This window comes from Silene latifolia, chromosome 7, assembly GCF_048544455.1.
Source record: "Silene latifolia isolate original U9 population chromosome 7, ASM4854445v1, whole genome shotgun sequence".
In the NCBI taxonomy this organism is placed as follows: Eukaryota; Viridiplantae; Streptophyta; class Magnoliopsida; order Caryophyllales; family Caryophyllaceae; genus Silene; species Silene latifolia.
In genome coordinates, this window is record NC_133532.1 from 39,571,248 (window position 1) to 39,596,882 (window position 25,635).

The 25,635-nt window shown below is 35.1% G+C and overlaps 2 protein-coding genes and 1 long non-coding RNA gene across 4 annotated transcripts; 1 reads left to right on the top strand and 2 right to left on the bottom strand.

Moving 5' to 3' along the window:
- Positions 1 to 468: 468 nt before the first annotated feature.
- Positions 469 to 3,152, bottom strand: LOC141592038 (xyloglucan galactosyltransferase MUR3-like). Its single transcript, XM_074412592.1, is given in 2 exon segments — positions 469 to 820; positions 822 to 3,152. Coding segments are annotated over 2 exon segments (1,788 nt in total). The 5' UTR covers positions 2,588 to 3,152; the 3' UTR covers positions 469 to 798.
- Positions 3,153 to 5,867: 2,715 nt separating this feature from the next.
- LOC141592039 (NADH dehydrogenase [ubiquinone] 1 alpha subcomplex subunit 9, mitochondrial-like) lies at positions 5,868 to 11,749 on the bottom strand. Of its 2 annotated transcripts, XM_074412594.1 has the most exons (13): positions 11,533 to 11,749; positions 11,303 to 11,405; positions 10,226 to 10,290; positions 10,055 to 10,140; positions 9,889 to 9,973; positions 9,741 to 9,811; positions 8,830 to 8,961; positions 8,009 to 8,124; positions 7,784 to 7,907; positions 7,631 to 7,699; positions 6,589 to 6,709; positions 6,314 to 6,496; positions 5,868 to 6,179 (listed from the first exon to the last, which is right to left on the bottom strand). In XM_074412594.1, exons 1-12 carry the CDS (start codon positions 11,615 to 11,617, stop codon positions 6,357 to 6,359), a joined length of 1,197 nt encoding a protein of 398 aa, XP_074268695.1. In that variant the 5' UTR covers positions 11,618 to 11,749; the 3' UTR covers positions 5,868 to 6,179; positions 6,314 to 6,356. The 2 variants fall into 2 exon arrangements, with proteins under 2 accessions (XP_074268695.1, XP_074268694.1); XM_074412593.1 differs by having other exon boundaries at positions 5,868 to 6,496.
- An 8,469-nt stretch (positions 11,750 to 20,218) lies between these two features.
- Positions 20,219 to 22,200, top strand: LOC141591016 (uncharacterized). Its single transcript, XR_012520598.1, has 2 exons — positions 20,219 to 20,777; positions 21,604 to 22,200. It is a non-coding gene; the product is annotated as an uncharacterized LOC141591016 (long non-coding RNA).
- Positions 22,201 to 25,635: the final 3,435 nt, after the last annotated feature.

Below are 25,635 nucleotides of genomic sequence, written 5' to 3' on the forward strand. Positions count from 1 at the left end.
GTGAAGGTAATGCATTTCTCATCTCAATTTGTAATTGAGATTTGCGTACTTCTGGTTCATGTTCCTTCCTTAGACTCGTTTAAAGTATTCAGAACGGGTGCGTACCTAATGCCCGATAGTTTTCTGATAGTACTCATCTTTTGGTTCAAATGCAGATGGTTCAGCAACAAACTTGATTATACGAGATCATACAAACAGTGTCGGAATATCATAACTTCCAGAGTTATGGAGTAATGTCAAAATCTCCGTCTACCACGACATTAAGATCAACCAGCAGAATCTATCAGGACAACATTGCCTAATCTATGTTCACCTGGAACAAGAGCACTTTGCTCACAGTTATACTGTCCTTTGTCCTATCCACTCGAAACTACCAACATATACATGTAATCCATTTAGCAGGCAAGATAACTGTATGTTTCGCTCACAGTAAAAATGAGGCAATTCCAAATCAACAGCAGTTTCAAGGAAAATGCCAATTTTGAAGTAAACTGTATATATTGAAGGAATGCTGAATTGAACTACAAATCATACACGTATATCATATGAGTATTACAATATATCACTACTTAAAAATGGAGAACCAGAAAGAAAAATTCTATTCAGACCAACAAAATCGCGGATTATATATCAAGTTTCAACATGACCATAAACCCGAAACACTAAGATGTAAAGCTCTACAGAAAAGCCTTTTGTACCTGGATAGTCGAAACTCCAAACTAATTCTTTCTTCAAGATTACTTGAAACCACGAATGACTATTCTGCTCATTCTTCCAGGATTTTTTAAACCCCGTTTCTCAAAACGAGCCATCAGAATTCGGTCACACCTGGTTTTGGTTTGGAGAAGAAAGGATCCCATTCATGAGCTCCTACCGCCCTTTTTCCATTTTCTAAAAGGGCATATTTCCAGCTGTTTTCCTCGAAAAAGTAATCATATTCCGTCCTGCCTTGAATAATATTCCTTCTTAAACTCGTCACCTTGTCTATGATCGCCTGCACCGATGTATCAAATGCATCTTTGAGGGTCTCAAGTTTCGAGCGAGGATCTGCGTATATCAACCGAGGTATCAGATTGACGACGGTTTCTCTCATTATCTTCACTTGCTCGGGCGATATTTTTCGCAGCCAATTCTCAATGCTGATGTTATCCTTTCGGACAATATTCTCAGGAATAAACACGGAATAGGTGGAATAATTCTTAGGTAGATGCCATGTGTATTGGGTGTAAGCCGAACCCGGGTGGAAGAATACGGGGATACAGCCCGCCAACATCGAGTCAAAAGCGGACCTCCGGGTATATGAATCCCCTTGAGGTTGTAGGCAAAAAACAGAACTCTGAAACATCTTCATTATACTATCTGGAGAATGGCACTTACTCTCCCCAAAGTCACATTCCAAGAGCTTGCAGGCCTTTGTCGCCTTACACTCGTTAATTATGTGACCCCTGATTGACTTTGGATTGTCGGGCCGTGGTGCCCCAGCAAAAGAAAAGAGATATTTTCTATTCAACTTCCTCATTCGATCTTGCCAAGCGAACACTTCAGCATCGCTTGCTGGATGAAAGTAGGTCGGATATGGTATCGCAAAATCATTTGCATTCCATGGGCTTGATTCTACAACCAGCATGGACATGTTCTTAGCTGCAGGCAAAAATAAAAGCTTACTACCCCAATCCTGTTCGTTTTCCGACAATCTCCTAAAATCCCAAGTGATCCTGCCTGCAACTAGAAAATGATCTCTTCCATCCATAATTTTCCACTCGGGACGTTTCATAAGCCAATCAACCAAATCAAGGGAAGCGGCATCCCTCATAGATATATTATAACCCCAAAGATACCGGGCAATGTCAAACCCGGCATAGAATGGCACAAATATAGCAGCAGCAAGAGACGAGTCATTCGTCAAGCACTCATATTGCTTCATCCGGTTATTAAAAATCACATCGACAGCAAATTGGTTAGTAGCATACCACCCAGTATTAGAGAACACACCATCGACATTCTCAAGTGGCGGACCAAGACCAGCATTGGTCGTAAACTTACACATATTGGTCCATAGACTGAGACTCCTACATTCCTTAAGCATGTCATCATTAAATCTCGAAGGGAGATCATGAACATAAATGTACCTCCCACCACAAGGATCACTCTTGTCATCAGCCGTCTTCAGCGCTTTCATAAACAAAAACTCCTGAGGCTCCTCCTTAGGTACCAAATCATTCCTAGAACTCGGAATATTAACATCAATCTCACTACCATTCATCGATTTACCCACATTGTCGACCTCCCTTTCGACAAAATCATCCCTACTCGAATTAACCTGATCCGGGATCACCAATTTGGCAGGCTCACTTACTACAGGAGGATCACTACTCGAATTCCGATTAAAAGTCTCGATCTTGATCGGATTCGAGTGTAAGGTAGCGGGTTTGGAAAGAGCACTACCTCCTAGAACAAAATAAGTATACAAAAGCAAACCCCAAAACAATGCACACAATGAAGTCAACAAACAAAGCCTACTCTTATGATTCTTCCCATTTCCTTTAACTATTTGAAATGGAGCATCAATTGTCCACCTTCTCCTCATTATATTTCGAGTAGGTCTCCTGAGAGACGCCGTCTCTTTATCAAACCCCAATTCCCCAAAACACTAATCTAATAAAAACCCAGATTAGAATCTGTAAAACCCTATAAAACCCAGATTAGAATCTTTGATTTGGTGAATACCCAGATTGTGATTTAAGCAATTAATGATGAACACACTTCAGAAATCAACTAAAATGTTGAACATCTAACTAACTATGAACTACAGCAAACTAAATTTAAGCAAAATAAGGAAGAAAGTAAGAAACTTAGAGGTAATTATAGAGTAAAGAAGTAAAAAAAGCAGGAAAAAGAGCAGGAAACTTAACTGTTTGAAGCAGAAAAACGTGGAAAAGTAAGTCAAAGCAGTTAAATTTAGGGAATTGAGATTAGAGAGAAAGTGGAGGAAATGTGTGAGAGATTAATGGAGAAAGTAAGGGGATTGTGCAGTGCACGTTAGATTTGAGCGCCGTATCTCAAGGGACTGGTTGTCGGTGGAAGAGTAATATGATGACACGTGGCATGTGAGGTCATTTATGGCTCCTAATTCATGCCTTGTTTACTGTTTAGTTGTTTTTACAGTGTTGGTTTTTTTTTTTACTTTGCTGAAAATGATTGGACTTCAATTATGTCCACATTTTATCTAGGAAAGACTGAGCTTCGGTTCTTTTCAACTTAGTTTCAGTTAACACTTGATGTTGTTTTGTGACTTAAGGCTCTTTTTGGCAAAATTAGTTGAAAATGTACCTGAAATTTGAGAAGGTATCTGAAACCTGATAAGATAGCTGAAAAGGTAACTAAAAATTAGGAGCTGATAAGGTAGCTGATTTTTATTAAAAGTGTTTGGAAAGTAGCTGAAAAGGTAGCTAATATTTGATCAAATGACGTAAAAGGGCATGGTTATTATTGTTATCATTTATGTTTTTGCTATTATTCTTGTGTTATTATCATTGGCGTTAGACTTGGCAAAAGCAACCCGATCCGATTGACCCGACCCGAAAATGTTAACCCGAGATCCGAAGTGACCCGAACTACATCACCCGAGTGTGAGCCGAAAACCCAAATTGACCCGACCCGACCCAAATATGACCCGAGCTTTCTTAACCCGAAAAAGACCCGATCCGAAACCATCAAACCCGAAAATGACCTGACAAAATATAACTTTAATTGAACCAAAAAGACTTAAAATGATATTTCTCTATTATTCATTGACCCGAAAATGACCCGACCCGAAATAACCCGACCCGCTTGGCCCGAAATAGACCCGACCAACAAACCCGAAATGACCCGTCCCGTCCCGAATTAATTCGAAATCAATGAGAGACCCGAACCCGACCCGTTGACCCGTTTTGCCAGGGCTAATTGGTGTTGTTATTAATAAAGTCATAATGTAGTTTTTTTAATATAGTTGCGCAAGTCTCCAACATGTTTCAAAGAGAATGAGAACAATAATTAACATATCACGATTAGGTAAAAGAAAAAAAAAAATTCAAACAATATATCATTGAAAAATGTATCTATGAATACAAAATTAGTTCTCTATTAAACTCATATAAAAAAAACGATTTTTTCCGATGAAGTGTATTGAAGAATTTTATTTAACGGTTATTTGTGTTATTTGGGATAAGGTATTGAATGAGATTTTAGTTGACAACATTAAAAAAACAAGGGTAAAATCGGTAGACAAAAAAGAATCAGGTACCTGATTTCTCAAATGCTACATGAGGTAGCATTTCATTTCTGGTAACTTTTTTGGTCAAAAAAGGTAGTTGTCAAACACTCTAAAAAAAATAAGGTACCTGATTTTTTTGACAAAAAAGCTACTTGAGGCAAATCAGGTATCTGAAGTGTACTGCCAAACGGAGCCTTACTTTATAATTTAGGTTTTATTCAGCTTAGTGTGTGTTTGGCCTAATTTTTAAAAGTAGTTTTGGATTTAAAAATACTTTTTGGCCAAACACATCTTTATTTAAAAGCTAAAAAGAAATTTCTCAAAAGCCGAAAAACCATCTTTTTGCTCATAAAAATAGAAGCAGCAATTTGATGTTTCTACTTTTGAAAAAACACTTTAAAAAAATTGCTTACCGCTTAAAAGAACGGGGCTTAAGACGATGACAAATTAGGGTCTATTTTTTTGGCGGAATTTGGAAAGAGTTAATTGCTTAACAACCGGTCGATTATAGATTACCTAGTAGAGGGAAGGAATAAATAGGAAATAGATTTGTAAGAGAAAATCTTGACGATTATTAGGAAAAAAAAAATAAAAAAAAAAAAGAAGATTGTAATTTAGTGGGAGTGGAAATATGTAAATATTGACACATCACATATATAAGATAATAAAAAATAGAAATGACAATAATATATATCAAAGTGCTTATATGTCAATAGAAGAAGTGATCAGATACAAGATGAGACACGAAATAGGGGAGAGTATCTCGGTAATTAGTGGGTCCATATACGTGAGGAAGTGGACATGGCATGGAAACATGTAGATATTGGCAAATGGCGTCTTGATTTGGCAATTGTTACATTGCAACAGTCCACATTAAATTTAGTGACGATGATTTGTTTAGGTAGTCATGAAATACATTTGGTTGGGGTGCGTTAAGTGTCAGATCAATACGTTATTTATTGCTAATTAAACGTTTTTTTAATACTCCTTCTATTGTTTCTTCCCATTTGTCTAATATATGTGGGGATTATTTTAATGAAATGGGAAAGAAACAGAAAAATGGAGGGAGTATATATTTTCGTTTTGTATTATTCCGTTTACCTCAAGTTTGAGTTGAGTATGATCGTAAGAGTGACAAAAGTTCGGGTGCATCTTACTTCTTCGGTTCTTCTACTCTATCGGATAATTGATAAATGGGTGTGTAGATTTAGGAACGAGGTTGAAAGTGGAGTAATGAATACACAATACACATCATACACATTAGACCATTGCCATATTTGTAAGTTAGTTAATAAATTGTGATAGCAATTTTAAGTTGCCAATTTAATTAGGGACTTCAATCCTCATGCTCGTGGGTGAATACAAGTAAAAATGGCATATAAATAGCGACTACCGTGCATTAGTGCTTTGCGAGGGATGTGAAGTAAATGTTACTTATTTATGAGCCATTTACAAAAGGAAAAATAAACCTCTCCTATGTTAATTTTCTGAATTCAATATCGAAAAAAGCAATTATATCGTGCTTTTTCTCTTCCTTCCGAATTTATTTATCCAAACAAGGTGGAGCAAAGATCAAGCCGGCCATCTAATTTGACTTCCAACAAGATGGGTATTGAGCAAGTTGGTTTCATTCAAACTTTCTACTACAAAAATGAAGCCAAGAAGATACGAACACGAGACAAACACATTCCAAATACATCAAGTCTAGCATGAGATGGTCTCAGTGTCTCACAGGTGAGATAGGCACAAAAACTCAAACTCGTGCAAGAAAGTGTGTTGATATTCATGGAAGAATGGAAGATACAAAAATCATTTCTCAAGATTCGGGAGTCCATGGATGACAGTACAATCCTCCTGTTTATTATTTCTCCTGGGGTTTCCCGATAGCAGACGACATTCCTCCTTGCTAAATAGTTATGAATTGCTACAGATGGTCAGTATTTTTTTCAAATTAATGTACTGAATCCACCTTGTTACAATTTATGAAAGATTACATAAAGAAGTTGAGAAAGTAATGCCTCCTGTACTCAAAACCGTGACAAAGAGTACGTCACATACCAATTCAATGATTCCAGGAAGCTAAGAAAAGTTGACGCAAATTTCATTGGCCGGCTTCTGGAGTGACTCTATCACTGATTGTAGACCCAAATGACGGCCCACCCTTGCGATAGCATGAAAGAAACTCAACAGGATATCCCCTGAGCTTGTGGGGAGAAACACCAAGATCGGTGAAAGTCAAAGCTGTTTCATCATCCAGATCACAGTAAAAAAAAAATAGTCGACCCTAATCAGTAATGAATGAGATGATACCATTATGAAACCAGAATGCTAACCATTTTCTGAGACTAAAGTATCCCCAGAGAGGGCTTTGATCTGATCGAGATTGAAAATTGTGGGATTTGGCATCGGAAATGGAACCTTGTTGAGCAAAATCTCTCTAGGTGAGGACATCACCTGGATTAAGCACAAATGTACCATAGTAAGTTGAGTTGCTTCATTGTATACTTGGTAAAGGAAAAGAGAGAAGACTGAAATTAACATTCATATAAACTGCCATCAAGTAATTCGACTATCATACTTTAAACATCTAATCAAAAACTTCAAAAAAAAAATTAAAATAGTCCCCGTGTTTCTGAATTCTGAGTGCTCTTCTTTCTTATTTTTGGTGATTTTTATTGGCAGAAGACGAGATTATCCTGATTTTTCACTTTTAATATTTACACAATTACACGTACATCTTATGTCACTCATAAAGAATTTGAACACCTCCTAAACACCCTATAATTTAACCCATTATAAACTAACTTATCCATTAAACTCATCCACCCTAATAATCTCATTTGTTCGATCTTTCTCCTCCATCCAAATCTCTCCTTTCCCCAGTGCTTCCAGCTGTTCCCAATTTTTGCGCAACTGACCACCCTACGGCCTCACTAACCACCTCCCTCCCAGTTGTCTCACTTGCTCTCCTGCCCTACTTTCTATCACACTAATATGCTCCAGAATTCTCATCCATCACGTAATAAAGTTTGTTAATTAACTAACACTTCTGGGAGAAACTGGATTATATGAAGTTAGTTTTAATCCATCCTTGTTGGTAATGTGGTTCATTTATGTGCAAAAATGTTTCAAAAGACAAAACAAACTTATTAGTTATAAAAATAATTGACCAAATAAACGTGTAATGTGGTTCATTTATGTGCAAAAATGTTTCAAAAGACGAAACAAACTTATTAGTTATAAAAATAATAGACCAAAGAAACATGTAAGCTGCTAAGTAAATAATTATATCATGTGTACCATTTTAAAGCAGTAACAGAACGCACCAGTACAATTATAACATTATTAACGAACACAGATGTATTTTTACATTACCTTTGCAATTGGCACTGGAATTTTGACATAATGAGGATATTCACGAATCATTTCGAACATCAGTTCTGCCTGTAAATAAAACAGAAGTTCAGCTAGGCATCACAAAAATTGAACAAGAACAATGGATTCTATAAAGAATCTTAAATATATTACCAACTCGTGCATTGTAAAGGCTTCGGGTCCTCCAAGTTCATAGGTTTTTCCCATGCTAGATCCATCATCTTTTAGCGCGGCCACAATTCCAGCAGCAACATCAGCCACATAAACAGGTTGTATTCTGGACCACAGAACAGGAAAGTACAAACGGTAAAACAGATAATACATGAGAATCACACATGATGCCGAAATTGCAGCCAAAATATATATATGAAGACATACTTATTTGATCCATCCCCAATTAAAGGAAGAAAGCTATATTTCTTGACGAATTGCGCCCAGATATTTAGGATTCGATCTTCTGTACCAATCATAGTAGAAGGCCTCATTATGGTTGCCTGTAGATTCAAACTGGGGTTCGTTAGTATAAAATGATAGCAACCAGAGGATGCTATACAACTAATACAAGATATTGGCAAAAAATGTTTAAATGCAAAGCTTTTCAGCATCTAAGCTTGATCAATGACAGGGTCGGCCATTGCAAATGCCGTAATAGTGGAGTGGTTAGTGATAGAAAGTTGATAGGTCTTTCACATAAAACTTTTGCCAATCGCGTCACTCTATAATGCCTATAGAGTATAATCACTGAATCAACATTAATGTTACCGTGATTTTACTCTGAAACATGCAGGTTTGGATAATCACACCACTTATAACATAGCTACGCCATTGGCTACGAATAGTAAGTAGCAAATTACTCACTAACTTAAGTTTGAAGAAAGCAACCGCAACAAAGACAATAAGGACAGCAATGATGGTTCTTGAAAGAGCAAGTTATTAACTTGAAACCCAAGAATTTCTTGCTAAAGTGACAGGCTGAACCAATCTTATAGCTAGCAAATTTGTTCTGAGCAAATACTACATCGTTACCAAGAAAATCAAAGTCCTGTGTCATCACTCATCATCATAGATACTAAATAAAGAAACCTAATAAAAACTTATTTTTAAATGCTACTGGATACACCATTAATTACAAAACAAGAGCAATATATGATCAGTTTCAGTGCCATGCCAAACACATGGAAAATTTGTAAGAAACTTACCTCTGGCAGTTCTCGTAGAATAACTTCCTCTGCAGCAGCTTTAGCTTTAAGCATCCTGGATTCTGATGTCGGAGATGCTCCAAGGCAAGAGACTTGAATAAATCTCATAATACCACCATGCTCTTTAGCAATCTGCATAACACAAAAATTACTGACATGCAAAAAGAAAGATATAACAAGCTTCTATATAAATGTCTTTGAAACTTGTTATAGAATAAAGAGTATTACTTAAGATTGTACAACATAATACTCAAGTCAATTGATGCAATACTCGTTTTCCCTCAATATTTTAGGAATGTTGGGTGATCTTATTCCTCCGATAGGACCACAAATATAACTAATGCCCAACGCAATTCTCTCACTTCCGGAAAACGCGAGGAGAAACAGAAGTCCCTTAGTCTATTCCCGGAAGCTCAGAAACAAGATAAGAAGCTACTTTCTGATGCCAACCCAAGCCCCAAGTCTAGACTATGTTCATTTGAAAAGCTCAAGTACCTTTGAAAAAATAAAATATAAAATATAAAATAAAAAAAAATCCATTTGTTAACTTATATTAAAATATAAGATTGAAAAATAAGAAGTAATTAGCACCATGATCAAATATCAATATTTGGTTTGCCTCTTAAATGGGTCACTAAGCATTAACCTCTACAGAGGACAGTTGACCATACATTACAGGATTTGAGGTTGCTAATAAACTCCCTTTTTAAAAGAATTGATAAACAATGCCCTGTTTCTCAATACTTCTTTATACCTCAATGAATCAAACAATCCTACATTATAAAAAATAGATGGCTAAGCAGTTTAAATGAAACCAGTAATGTAGAACAATTTCAAGGGGTATTGAAATGTGACATCTAAAGTGATAACTGATAAGTACCACAAACAGAATGCAAGAGTAGAAAACCAACCACAGCAAGCTGTTCAGCCATATGGTAGTTCACTTCCTCAAAGCTATAGTTTCTTGTCTCGAATTCCCTGCCTGTCCATAAATACATATCCGATAAGAAAACAAAGTACTTCCAGCACTTAGAAAATAAAAGAGAAATTGAACCATACCTATTAGATTGATAACAACATTTGCTTTTGCCATCACAGCTTTAATTGAATTTTCATCTCTTGGATCATATTTCATTGGCACGATCTGAAAAAACAAAAATAAACCAGAAATTTACTACCATAAGAAACCGTTAGGTAGGGAGGAAACCATACGGTAGAGACTCACCTGTCCCAGATCACCCATTAATTTAAGGTGGCGAGGAGAGTCCTCGGAACCTCGAAAAGGAACCAAGACTTGACTTCCCATTTTTGCTGATGTAAATAAAGATGTTGTCAAGACATAGACAGGGTTAACACACAAAGGAAAGTGTAGAAAGACAAATGAATCTAGACTGACCAAGTTGTTGTACGAGGTATCGTCCCAAAAATCCAGTTGCTCCAAAGACTGTCGCAACGATGCCACTGTAAGAAAATAATCAGTGTTAATGATAAAACACACTAATCAGAAATATAACAGCAATTCCTGATAAATTACATCAAAAAAAATTGGCAAAAGCTACTTAAAATGACTAGTGCACTGGAAAAGTGGTTTGGACTTCTTGGACAAAAACGCCTCCACTCATTGAAGCACCATTTTCCAAGATTGGAGGAACAAGGGTCAGAAACACGAGTATTCTGCTAACATTCTGAAATGGCTACATACTAGGAAATGACAACTACATTGCTACAATTCAAGGGAGAAATATACTCCCACTGTCCTAACAAAATTGACCACAATCAAATACAGCTCTTTCCTACTTAAACAAGAAGATACGGCTTAAATGCCTGTTTTACTATATGTATAAATAACCAACACCTAATCTTCCACTAAACCTTTCTAGCTTTCTCCTTTTGACTGAGGGTCGTGTGAAGGTTACTCTTTCGTCTAACTATTACACAAAATCCATTAATCAACTAGACAAACTAGATTCAAAATGTTGCAATTCCTTATGAGACTGGGAATTTAGTACCCTAAGACCTATTCTAGCATTCTTACCATATAATCACATAACCACAACTCACAAACTTAATTCATTGTTAACAACTGAGGCCTCATAGTCGGGCCAACAAACAAAATGGAACACCCCGATTCACTGCCATCTACACTATAATTTCGCCCAAGTTTTGACATTTTTAAATCCCCGTCTCCATCAAGCACTAAAGAAGTTTGCCATCTCTTTGTTTGGTGTCCAAACAACAAATTTCAACAATTTCTTAAGCTTAACACCAGTTAGTATAACAATCCACAATCCCCAAACAACAAAATCATGTTTAACTCCAAATTGAAACATATACCAAATAATTTGATTATTGAACACATGAGAAAACCAATCAACCAACAACATTACCCAGGTTCCTCAATGGCTCCCGCGAATTGCGAGGTGGTGGGTCGAGTAAATCAATCAACTATTAATTTAAAAAAAAATAGAGATACCTAACAGAGGATCTCCCACCAGTACCCTTGCGAACCAAGTGACCAACGCCTTTGGGAGCGAGGGTAGATCCGAACCTAGAATGATGAAGATCAGCTCCATAACCTGGAAAAACAAACAAAAACCGAAAACGATCAGCTAAAATTGGAGAAGCAAATTATCGAAAACCCTAGAAATGAGGGTAAAAAATGCGAGGAAATGTGAGATTGGATGAAGAATTAGGGGAAATTACGAGGATGGGTGAAGGTAGAGAGAGATTTGAGAGGCGATGGGGTGAGGTATTGATTGGAAAGTAAACGCCGGGAAATGGTCGTCATTATCTCCGGTGAGTTGCGGTGGTTTGCACGGTGGAGAGAGGACTGAAATGGGGGAAATTGGTGGAGAGAGGATTATTGCTGGAATTGCCGGACAATTGGGGGGAAAAGAGAGTGGGATTGTGAAATGGTCGTGTGACGATCAGTATTACAGTGTGGGTTTGGAGATTTGGGTCGGGTTTGGGTTCGGTGTCGGTTTTACGATTTTGTACATGAATTGCAACTTGGTTAGATTTGGCAAAGCTGACCTGATCTAATAAGGTTGATCCGAGATCCGAAAGTGACTCGAACTTGCTTGACCCGAATATAACCTGACCCGAACATTGATTGACCAATGTTGACCTGACCCGACCCGAAAAGACATGCACCATAATTGACCCGATCCAAAATGACTTAAAGTGACTCAAAATGATCTGAAACGACAAATACTATGTTATATTACCGTTATATACATCAAAATAGTGTTTCATTGGTATGGGAGTGTAAAGAAAGGGAATGAAAGTCATTCATTCCTTTTGTTCATGTTTGTTTAAGCAAATCAATCGTTTCCTTATCCTTCTCCTTACCCCCGATCTCTCTACATCCATTAACCCCACCCCCTAGGGTAACCCATTCGCTTTCCCTTGTTCCTCCAAATCACCCCTATAACATACCCACAACTATCACTGTCGGTTTGCCAACACCCCACCTCAACGCCTGATGCCACCACATTAACCGTAACGTCGTTGCCCTTCCACAACTATGGACGCCGGCGACCACAACCGATGTCGGCGACCCCTTCGTCACCATCACCTACCGACTTTGAAATACTCTAATGACCGAACTCCATGCACAACAATTCTCAGAAAGGCGATGTCACTTATCCTGCCATTTGCTTCCATACTGCCAGCACACCATCCACAACCACTATAACTGGGATTCGACTTCTAACCGATGTGGGGGTGGGGAAGGGATTTCAGGGGTTGGGTGAGGGTGTTCAATAGTAGATGTGGCGTTTTTCAACGGCGGGGATGAGGAACGACGGTGGTATGGGTTGGGTGGCTTGAAAAACCAGAGCCACCATAGGTGCTATTGGTAGTTTTTGTGGCGGTAGTGTGTGATGTTAAGATGGACTTACGAGCTGGAGTTTTCTTTTGAGGGTCAAACCACACAGTGTGTTTAATCAAAGGGGATTTGATTCCTTGCCCCTTATTTTCCTTTGTTATTTTCATTCTCTTTCCCTTTCTCGAACCAAACGTCCTAAGAATAGGTGAAACTAGAAATTTTTCCGCTCAAATCACTATAATCTACAAATTGGGCTCTAACATTTGGGTTATTCTTAACTATTGCGCTTAACTTTTTTTTTGTTATTCTACACAAATGTTGATCTGACTTATTCTATTCAAATGTTGATCTGATCTTTGTAGAGAAATCTATTTTACCAAAAAAATGTTAAAATTTTCAATTTTTTCTCTTTAAATAACTTTAGTAATAATATTAATCTAAAAATAAATTTGATAAGTCCATTTTATATACTCTTGAACCCCATATTTTAGCCCCATTTTGTATGTCATTATGCACTAAACTTAGTGATTTTGAGCTAATATTGCTTCCTAGTTGTATTTTGCATGCTTCACCATATTTTGTAGATATATGAGCTTTTAGGAGTTTAATCCTACACATTTCCAAGTAAAATAAAAGCTTGGCTAACAAAGAAGTAAGATGGACCAACTTGAAGTGATGTTTGGACTTGCATGAACAATTGTTGTGGATTGAAAAGAGAAAATAGAAATCAAGGTCAAAGAAAGTCAAGCCCAAATGCAAAGTCCACACAAAGCTCTTAGGATACTCAATATAGGATGCTCCATCAGATGCTAAAAGGATCTTAAAACCGGAGATTAAAGGCACGTTAACAACAAACTTTGGATTCCACAAGACTTTAACCATGCATTAATTGAGAATTACCCGGACATTGGTAACCCCGATCGGGGTGGCCTGTCCCCGATCGGGGATGTGTGATTTTGGGTTATTTACGTTTCAACTTGAGTCTTATATAAAGGGGACTTGACACAACCATTTTACACACCATTCCATATACATTTCGCACATAATATTCTCTCTAAGTCTTAGGTTAGTCTTTAGTTTAGTTTAGTTTAGTTTAGATTAGAATTACTTTTAGTTTTATGTTACAAACATTTTACCTTAAGCATTTCAATATAATTTCCATTCAACTTCATTTACAATTTACATTTCAAGTATTGTTCTTCCAAGTTCCATTTCCATTTCCATTACAAGGTATTCCTATTCATATTTTCATTATGTTCATCATTTCATTTGTCATTAGTTTAGTTTGCATTTTCATCATGTTAGAGTAGTTTCATCTGTCTAAAGAGTAAGGGAAGGCATGGATGATTAAGTAATATGTAAATGTCAAAATGAGGATAAGTTAAAATTGTCTAATTGTTTCTATCACATGTTTTGCGCCACAATGTTTAATCTTTGGTTATTGGCCGTAATCGTAGATTAAGTTTGTTAATTCATTCTATAAGTCGAGAGGCACGGAATCGGATTAGACTAAACATGTGTAGTAGGACGAGCTAGTCTTAAACGAGAGTTTCTCTAGGACCCGGTCTATGGTTGACACTAATATTGTGAGGTAGGTGTCTTTAAGCCTAAACATTTATCATAAAATCAACTTTCTAACTTGACATGAGCATTTACATAATTAGCATGTGTAACCCGACCTCCCTAGACATTTTCTTTATTATTGTTTTATCATTACACCAAACCAAACCAATCAATCAAACCTAACCGACCTCGATAGAATTCAATTCATAGCAACTTGTTTAGCAAACTCCCGTCTCTCTGTGGATTCGACCCCTACGTACTACATTCATTTGTTTTGCTAGGGTATAAATATTATCTTTGCATAGGTGTGCGATAGCCTATCAAATTTTAGCGCCGTTGCCGGGGAGACAGTTTTGTCTGTTATTAGTTGCTAAATTTTATCTTATTTTATTTTGTTTCGAGAAACACTTGTTTCTTGGGATCTTCTCACAATTTCTTTGTAGTTTTAGTGCCTATTTTGTAGGTAATAAAGCTTGGTCTTTTATAATGAGTTACAAATTTGTCCCACAACTTCAAGATGAGTCTTTTCCTGACTATCTTGACTGATTCTACTACTTTTGCGATGGTCCCATCTCCCCTGGACATGTCCTTGATGGAGATTACTCGGGTCATTTCGTGCTTGGTGGCATGGATTCTGAGACCCATAGATTGACTCTAAAGTTGAGTAATGGGAATCTCCACTACATGATTGGACCGAAACTTTGGAATTTTTTAGATTCCATGGCTACCGAATATCGAGAGTTAGCACGCCAATTCGATGTGTGGCGTATCCAAGAGGAGCTCAAAGTGCTTCAAGCTCATTTGGAACAATCTTATCAAAAAGAAGTGAGTCAATGTGAGATAATTTCCTCTCTCCCAACCTCCCAATGTGAGTCTTTTGACCCTAACAATTTTGATTTATTGGATGATGATGACGATGAACCTACTTTCATTATTGAAATGCCCCTATATTCTTTCTAATTTACCATTTCGTGGAGGAGGTAGTTGACATACGTGTCATGGATAAGCTTGAGCCCGACCATAGTGAAACGGATAAGGTTTTACCCGAGACATGTGAAACCTTTGAAAATCCTTTCACATGTGATGTAGTTGACGAATTCGAAGTTGATGGAGGACTTAGTAATGCTAATATAGAGATTGAGTGTGATGCACCTCGCATTTGTTATGAGTCCTACCATTTAGAGATTTCATACCACCAATTTGAGACCAATTATGATTATAATTTATGTACTAACGGTTATTTTTATGATCTTAAGCATGGTGCTCCTTCTCTTGCTGACGAGGGGAGTACGGTGGTTCTATTTGAAATCTCTCATGGGTAATTTGATAAGATTAATCCTTTCTTGCCTTTTATCTTTCATTCTTATATATTATCAATTGCTTACATATGCTTGTGTATTGCTCATGCGCAGGAATATGATCAACTGCTAAGGGCGTTGACATGCTTTTTAGAGGACAATGGATATTCGTTTCGGGAAACCGCTTTTATTTGTTTTTGTTTTTAATTTTCCGCAAATTTAATATTTTCGTAGAAATAGAAATAAAAATACTAGACTTGACGATGTTTGTTTTTGTGATTTAAAGGTGAAAAATGAAGAAAAGGAGATAGCACGCTTCCCCATGCATGAAACCCCGTTCGGGGTCGTAACTTTCAACAACGGAAGAGCTAAAAGAAATGCGGAGAAAGTCAAAATATGGCAAGATATGGTCAACCCCGATCGGGGACGCAACTTTTTCCGGGAAAAAAAAATTAAAAAATCTTAAAAATTGTCAAATTACTTGCAAACATCCTTCCTTCATCAAACTTTCAATTTTTGACCCTTTTCTTGAATTATTGATCAATGGAAGAGTCCCTCGTATACGTTCTAGCTTGGGGTAGGCTAGCTAGTCTAATAAGTTTTCTTTGCTTTGCACTTTAGTTTATGTCTTGCAACCCATTAAATATGACCTCTAGTCCTTCTTGTTTATGTGCTTTGAGCCATTTTCATCATGTTAGAGTAGTTTCATTTGTCTATACAGTCAGGGAAGCCATGCATGATTAAGTAATATGTAAATGTCAAAATGACGATAAGTTAATATTGTCTAATTGTGTCTATCACATGTTTGCGTCACAATGTTTAATCTTTGGTTATTGGCCGTAATCGTAGAGTAAGTTTGTTAATTCATTCTATAAGTCGAGAGGCACGAAATCGGATTAGACTAAACATGTGTAGTAGGACGACCTAGTCATAAACGAGAGTTTCTCTAAGACCCGGTCTATGGTTGACACTAATATCGTGAGGTGGGTGTCTTTAAGCCTAAACATTTATCATAAAATCAACTTCCTAACTTGACATGAGCATTTACATAATTAGCATGTGTGACCCGACCTCCCTAGACATTTTCTTTATTATTGTTTTATCATTACATCAAACCAAACCAATCAATTAAACGTAACCGACCTCGATAGAATTCAATCCATAGCAACTTGTTTAGCAAACTCCTGTCTCTCCATGGATTCGACCCCTACGTACTACATTCATTTGTTTTACTAGGTTATAATTATTATCTTTGCATAGGTGTGCGATAGTCTATCAAAATTTAAAGAAGTTAAATTTCTAAATGTTAATTTTTCTATATATGATCATAATCTAAAAAACCGTGCATTAGCACGGATCTACACTAGTTCTTAGTAAATAGTTAAATTTGTAAAATATGAAATATTTCTTAATGAAAAGGATTAATTAACAAGAATAATCGAGACTACGAGGGCTCTTCTCATATTAATCTCAACTCCATTTTAACTCGCAATAAACCGAATTATTACCCTCTTTTCTCATATTACCCCCAGGTGACCGATAACTTGTTTATCAGGTCACTGTCTTTTTTTTTTTCTTCTACAATAATGATAATATAAATACACCACTCACCTAGTCACCTATAAACATAACCCCCCAAATCCTTCCTGTGGCCTAACCACCATCACCCCCACCTGACTACCACCGTGTATCCCCCATCCTTCGGAACAAATGTTGCCGGCGGTAAAGACGACCAACTATTCTGGTGGTGCGAGTATGCAAATTTTGAAGTTTCAAGTACACTGACAATCAAGTCCTAAACCACCACCACCATGCTCCTTGTTTGATCAATAATGGTGGAACAAACCACCATTCTCACTCCACTTTTCGTCTTTTCCAGCCACCGTAACATACACCACCACCGTAATCCATTCCTCATATGTCGAACTCACGTGTGCGTCGCTACCACACCGCTGCTAGTAATCGCAAATCTCGCCATCGTCATCCAACCGCCACATGAATCGTTGCTTACCATCATCAATGAGTTTGTTATTGTGAAACCTTAATCCCCAAATTAATTTTGGGAAAATTTTCAATTAGGGTAATAAGTAATGGTGTTTGTAGTGGAGGGGGTGATGTTGGATGGTTGTCGAATTATGGTAATTGTAGACAATTTGTAGCAGAGATGCGTGGCGGATTTTGTGGATCTATGGTGGTGGTGGATTTTGGCAGTGTGCCAGTGCCAGGGACTTATGGAGGAGTATGTGGGGATGTGAGATAATTAGATGCAGAGGGGCAATTACTTTTGTTTTTTATTATAATCAATATCTATCTATATTAATAAAGGAAACTTTTTCCGATCATTTATAGAATCTCCAACTTTGATGAACCTCTGAAATTTAAAATAAATATAAAATTTAACAAAGATATAATTTCAAATAGTCTTATTAGTATGTTAGACGTACACTTGAATTGAAACTCCAACTTCTAATATAAAAATTTAAAAAAAGATATAATTTAAAATAGTCTTATTGGTATGTTAGAAGTACAATTGAATTAAAACTGCAACTTCTAATCTAATGCTGTTATAATCATCTCATTAAATAGAGGGAGTACCTTGCATTGTGGCACTTCGTTATTAGAAGTATTTAGTTGGCTGTATTATAAGTTCATTAATTATAGTTTTATTCATAGTTATTGTATTAATGTACATTACATTATATTATACTTTACGTAATTAGTATCCTCATAATTTGTTGCTTGATGACAGGTTTTTATGGTGCACGCTAAATTGACGATGCTAAAAGATGTTACGTCGTCATTAAGGTTGGATTTTCTATCATAAACTCCTTAATTATTTTAGTTGTCCTTTACTATAGTACTTTGTCGTATATCGTAACATCGTAATTTATTGCAGTTTTGATTTTATTCTGGAGTGTATTGTTTTTACACTACAAGAAAAAGGCTGATTTGCAACGGACTAATTGCAACGAACTGTATAAGCCGTTGCTAAGTATTACTTGCAACAGATATTATTATATTTGCAACGGATATTAAATTATGCAACGGCTAAATGAAAATTTGCAACGGATATTAAATTATGTAACGGCTTAATGAAAATTTGCAACGGATATGCGTCATATCTATTTACCCGCCTAATAAATTTAAAGCTGGTTAATTTATGCAATGGATTTTTTAATGCCTATCCGTTGCATATTGGGTAAACTCCTACAATCTATATATCTATCTATATCTATCTATCTATCTATATCTATCTATATATCTATATATAAGTATAATACAAGAACCACTAAACATAACCTAGACACGTGTCATCATCACAGAGAATATTTTCCCGCTCAACCTATTCCTAAACCCTAATTTTCTTATAACCTCATTTACATGCGACTATCAATCTATCATCTTTATGTGGCCTCCCAATTTACTGATTTCACAAGCACCAAAAAAATACTGATTTCACAACCGGTTCACAAGTAATCCTTTCCTCCAAATTGTTCATTCATCTCAGTAGATTATCTTCCAAAATTTAATCAGGTTAGCTTATTCACATACTTATTTCAATTACATGTCAATATTTCTTAAATTTTTGATTAGATCTAAGATTTGATGGTTTGGTGTTAATTTAATCGATTAAAATTCGTGATGGTTGTATATCATTTGAAAGATTCATTAAATTTTGGTAACGGGTTTACAGAAATTTCAGAATTATACTCCTTCCGTCCTAATAATTTGTTTACCTTTATATTGGGGTATTTTAATCAAAGGTAAACAAATAAATGGGACGGAGGTCGGAGGGAGTACATATACAATTGTTTTAGTGATTGTTATTTAATTATCGATTTTCATTTTAGTTGTATAGCCTGTATTCGGTGGATTTATATGATTTGATATTCAATTGTTTTCAGTTTTAAACAACAATTTAGTAATGCCCGAGGTTAAGCAGGCTTTGCCAATTATTATGTTGGAGATTTATATGTTGGTCCTCTAAATATATGGAGAATTATCTATAAAATACGGAGTATGTTTTTTTTGTTCTTCTGACGGTCATTGTGACGGAACTTTGTCAAGCGTGCTTATATAAACCCCCACATCTATTAACTTGGCCCAACTTTTTTGGTATCGGGGTCTAATATACAAACCACTTCATAGTTAAGCTGTAGATTATATTCTTAGCTACACGTACCATACGTCCATACTCCATACTCCATACTCATAAGTTATATCCTCAGACTGGTCTTGATCTTTGTTTTGTGTGTTGATTAGTTATAGAATTCTCTAGAATAGTAACAATGGTTTGATTTTCGTAATATAATTAAGGGTTATGATAAATACAATAGCCAAATTGAATGCAGTACTACATATCGCATACTCCGTATTTCTTGCTAATAATAATTGGTTGTAGTAAATGTATAATGTTTCATTTAGTTTTAGTTGTTAGCTTAGAAATCTGTTCCAATAAATTAGAAATTTTCTTAGTGAATTTTTTTCCCGTCCAACTTCTAACTCACTGTTTTCACTAGCTCTACTGACTATTAAACTTTTTGTAACATTCATTTTTGACAGCTTCCTCTTTCATCCCCTTAATTAATTCAGTAATACATCTCGAACAAAGAACGAATGAGAATTTATACTTTTAAGCGTATTTTATTGTTATTACTAATTATTTTTGTTGTTTATTAATTAGTGGAGAACTTGACTATACTTGGGTGCATTTTATTGTTCACTTTAAAGAGTTTTTGTGGAGCACATTATACGTGGTCCAAAGATTTGTACTTCTAAGCATGCAAAGGGTATGTCATTATTACTTATTATTAGTGTATTGTTTTGTGATAAGATATGTATTTGGCCTGGTTTTAAGCCATGGTTGTTACTCTGAGTCATTGTAACTTTATTTGTGATTGACGGGCTTTTCTATATGATTACATAAGGTATATGGAGTACATACATCGTAGTCCTTACAGTCAAGCTAGCTCTTTATCTCTTAGGAGTTCACAATGTACTTCAATGTTCGTTTTGATTAGTGTAGAAGAATGTTCCCATGTGTGTTTTTGGTAGCAAGTTGTTTAAGGATGAAGCTATTAGTGGGTAGATAATTAGTTGTCTTCTTGAGTCATTTTACTTTACTTAATCAGACCATAATTCGAAACCAAATAATAATGAGTCTTTGGCTTTATGAGAAATGGTAAAATGTAAGTTATATATCATATGTGCGATCTACAATTTACGATGCATTGAGCAAAGGGTTCCCAAACAATAAGGTGAAGTGGTTTGTTTGATGTACCCTAATAAATTCGTTCTACATATAATTTTATTTCTAATTGTTTTATAGTGATTTATCATTACACTCTCCCCGTCCCAATTATTTGTTTGCCTTTAATTAAAATACCCCTTATAAAGAATAAAAAAAAGGCAAACAAAGGATTGGGACAAATGGAGTAACTTTGAATCCATGCACGAATTATTCAATGGGTTTTAATTGAATGCATTGGAAGATATGTTGTTAAAATGTTTAGGTATACTTAAATTATGTCGGTAAAGGTTTACTCTCTTTTAAAGAATACTACCTGTATCTCAATCATTTGTTTAACTTTTTAATTCTTTGTGGGTATTTTAATCAAAGGAAAGCATATGATTGAGACGGAGGGAGTAACACATAAGATTAGCAACATCGAGTTTCTATGAGGTTACAAATTTTTCTCTATTTATTGATTTAAATTTGATTCATAGATTACGTTAATAAGAGTTGTTACAGTATAATTTGTTTGTTATCAATCCTGCTACTTTTATTTTCATTGGTTATATAGTTGCCTCTCATATCTGAATGTATGGTTTTGTATTTGGCAATTCTAAATTTGCTAAGGTTCATCGTTATAACCTATTACCTATGGGTTAGTGTATAAAAGTTGATAGATTTCGATTATCTGAAGGTTCATCCTCACTCTTTTACCCATTTACTTCACCATTGTCTAATCTTACGGGCTTAACTCTCTCCGCCTTTATCTTTTCATCTTATTTCTGACTCAGAAATAAAATGTACATAATGAGACAAATTTCTCATGATTTTTTTGTTTTTGGAAAAGTCAGCGAGTTCAATTGGATGAGCATGGGCGCATGGCAGATTACGATTTTGCCCCATCATCTTTTCTTCTTCACCAGATTGATGCATCACATAGAGGTATGAGGGAGGAGATCCCTTTGAAGTTTGTATTGAGGTTGATTTTGATTTTTCCATAGATATCTTTATACTTTGACCCCTCCCCAAATTTCAATTTTGTGAGTGTTTTGTATGTGCAATTTGATATGATATGAATACTACCTCGACTTGTGAGCAAAAATGTTGAAACTGAGCTCCGCAACAAAGTGCTCGAAGACAAAGTACAAAGAATGGAGGCGTTTCAACAAGCAAAGTTTGGGTCTGACTTTGACCCAAAGTGTGATAGCAACCAGTTCCAAAATCGAGACGACTTCAATGATGATGGTGGAAGTGGCAACTCGACATCAATCCCAACTAATTAGCTAGATTACTCCATAATAGCTAGACAACGAAATTGTTTAGCAAATTACGTATGGATTTTTTTTTGAGGATGTTTTCAATGTATGTACTCTTTTAAATTTGCTAAATGAACAATTCCAAGTTTCTATATTGTTGGCTTCTTTAAAGTTTATTGTTTAATTGTTTGATATCGTAACGAAATGGAGGAAAATGGATGCAGGAATGCTTGAATCTCCCATTTGTGTTTGCAACGGAAATTACGGGTTTTGTGTGACTATCCATTAATTAAAAAAGTCAATGCATTTGTGTTTGCAACGGAAATTACAGGTTTTGTGACGGCTATCCATTAATTTAAAAAGTCAATTTGTTGACTTTTCCTCTACTATGCAAAGAAAACATTTTTTTGCAACGGAAATCCGTCTCATAATTGACCAAACAGGTGCCACGTGGACCTCATTTAAGCAACGGATCATTCGTTGCAAATAATATACGTCCGTTGCATAAAAATTAGAAACGCCGATCCGTTGCATATTTTTTCATTTGCAACGCCATATAAAGCAACGCACAGATTTGCAACGGATATCCATTGCAAATCGTATATAAGCAACGGATTAGGGTTATTTCGCAACGGATTGGTCCGTTGCAAATAGGCCTTTTTCTTGTAGTGTTAAAAGAATTAAAGATAATTTTATTGTTCACAGAAATCAAGAATTCAAATCTACGTGAGACACACTAATAATATTGCTCGAGATTAGACTCCTAATATGCTTCGTCAGAAGAAACCTTGAGTTTTATAGATGCTTGCGTAGTTGTGTGAGGATAATACGAGGTGATTAGTAGATTTACGATATGGAGAAGGCCATGACTGCGAATGACGGAACAGAATATTCATTGTCAGATAAATGATTTTCTATGTGATGTATGGCTAAAAATAGAATAATTTACGTTCATTACGTTTGTCGTTTCATCTATATCATTTGTATGACTGTATTATTAAGAAAGCAAGTTTGTGAGAGGTATTTAATCAAAAGGCCAATAGATAGTAATTATAACATAAAAAGTATTTTAGTGTCTTATTAATCTAATCTATAACCGTAGTCGTATGATGGAGTGTGGTTATTAAAAATTATGTAATTATACACTTTGTAGTGGGCAAATTAAAACCTTCCATCATCTTTCGAATCCTTTCAACAAATTTGGTTTTATAATTACAACTATAGTTCTCATGTTTATTGTCAAAAAGAATAGTTATTTACGTTGAGATACATGGTTATTACGTCATGCAATTAAAGGGTGAGTCTACATGACTATATACATCTAATGTCAATCCATTCTAATTGCGAATATTAATTGAATTTTGGCAATCTTACTTTATTTAATCGAATCGAATTTTAATATTTAAGCACTTTATTCAAGTTAAGAGTTTTTATCCTAACTCTTATGACTAATAGAAAAAATACCCGTAGCATGCAAGAAGAAGAAAATTTATCCGCAATATGGAACTTAAGAAGAGAAAGCAACAATTTATATAGTTACTGACAAAATTTATAAAATCAATTAATTGAGTATATGAATTGTTTTAGTGACGTAGAAACTCTTCAGATTCATATGACAAAAGTGACTGATTTTCTAAAAATTTCTAAGTTTATTTATATTAGTAGTTAAAGTATTATTGAATTATATATCTTATATACGATATTAGAAATTGGCCTATCTTCTATATTAATAAAGGAAGTTTTTTTCGAGCAACATGAGAGACTCCAACTTTTACGAAATACTAAAGAGTTGTAAAAAGTATAATCTATTTGAATTTGTATTTAAATAATAGTGTTTGTATAACTGAAGAACGCAAGAATTTGACCAGTAACAGAATAAATTTTATTTTAATAAATAATTTATTCACAATAACTTCATTTGTATAGGACCCAAAGTCTATTTCTATATATAAAATTTTTATAAATGCTTCACAAAACTACAACTCAACGTAAATTTCCTTCCCTCAATCTTCACTATTTAGCTTTTCTAATATTATTGGCCGTGAAATTGCTAATAGTTTTTTTTCTACTCTTTATTGATTGTATATGATGTGATTTTTCATTCGTATTGATTTATGACTTTTTTTTCCTTGCAGATCATTCACACCATTAGTATGACTTTGAGTAAGATAACGAAGATTGTACAATAGTATGGTGCAATGACGTGTAATCAAAGGTAAAACTTTCATAGTGTAGTGGATACATGTTTACAAACTTCATAATATAAAAATATTATTGAATTTTCGTAGTTAAGGTATAGTTATCATACAAAAACATCCAATGACGGGAAAATGAGGGATAAAATATACTCCATCCGTCTTGGTCAATTGTATTACTAAATGATAAGTGGACTAAATTGAGTGTGAATGATCAAATTACTCATTAAACGAATTACTAAAAGGGCCCGTTACTAAAATAGGAAAAGATAAAAATTAAGTGAGACACCCCAAAATGTAATAAGACAACAAATAACCGAGATAGAGAGAGTAATAGTAATAGAATATTAGAAAAGACCCTCATGCATGGATTTATATATTTTACATAAGAAGCATGCAAGTCATTTACGTCTTTTCCTCATGCAAGGCATTATCTCTTCTTATCATGCGTAGTAATCTTATTTTTTGAAAAGGTTTGACACTAAATTCAGTATAACAAGTTAATTAAAAGGATTATTGAAGAGATAATCACACGATAAACAAGTTAATTAAAAGGATTACTGAAGAGATAATCACACGATAAAAGCAACAATTACCAATAAATCAATAATATCTAATTTTGAATGAGACGTATATACCCAATTTCATAGGAAAGTAGCCTCACAAATAGGAAAGGACGGTTTTGTGAAGGATAATTCGAAGGAGGCGGATCTGCGGAGGATGACAAGGAATTCAAGGAGGAGAGACGATGATATAGAGCATCGTACTGATATGCAAACTGAGGGGTTGAATTGAGCACTAACGAGATATGGCAGTATATTTAAATCAAAGTCATAAAATAGAATAATGTATATAACTATAATAAAATTGAGGGCAAAAAATATTTATTCTTTTGTGAGACAGTCTATCATAGAAGTTGCCTAGAATGGTTTGTTAACACAAATATAAATTTCGTATGTAAACTCGGTTATAGGATAATTTGTATTCATCTAATCGATCTTACTAAAATTGTAAAGCAAAAGTTAGAGCATAATAAAATACAAGATAGGTTTGCAATTACTTTATCGGAACATCACTTTAATTCATACATCGGTAGAACACCAAACAAACAAAGTAACATAAATACTTTAAATCGTAAAAACATGTTTTATTTACCGAATCATACAAGAAGAGCACTACAATTAGGCCCGTGCATCGCACATGCATTAAAACTAGTATATATATAAGAGGCATTTTTCAGGCAATTCTAGAGACTCCAACTTTTTTAAAACACGTTTTTTATTTTTAATAATAAACTCAGCTGAAGATAATTATTTTTTAGCCAATAAAATAAGAGATATAGTAAATTATAATATTAACCAAGATAGCAAATTTCTGACAACTAAGCACAATCAGTCACAATAATAGAAGTCATATACTTCATACACATATT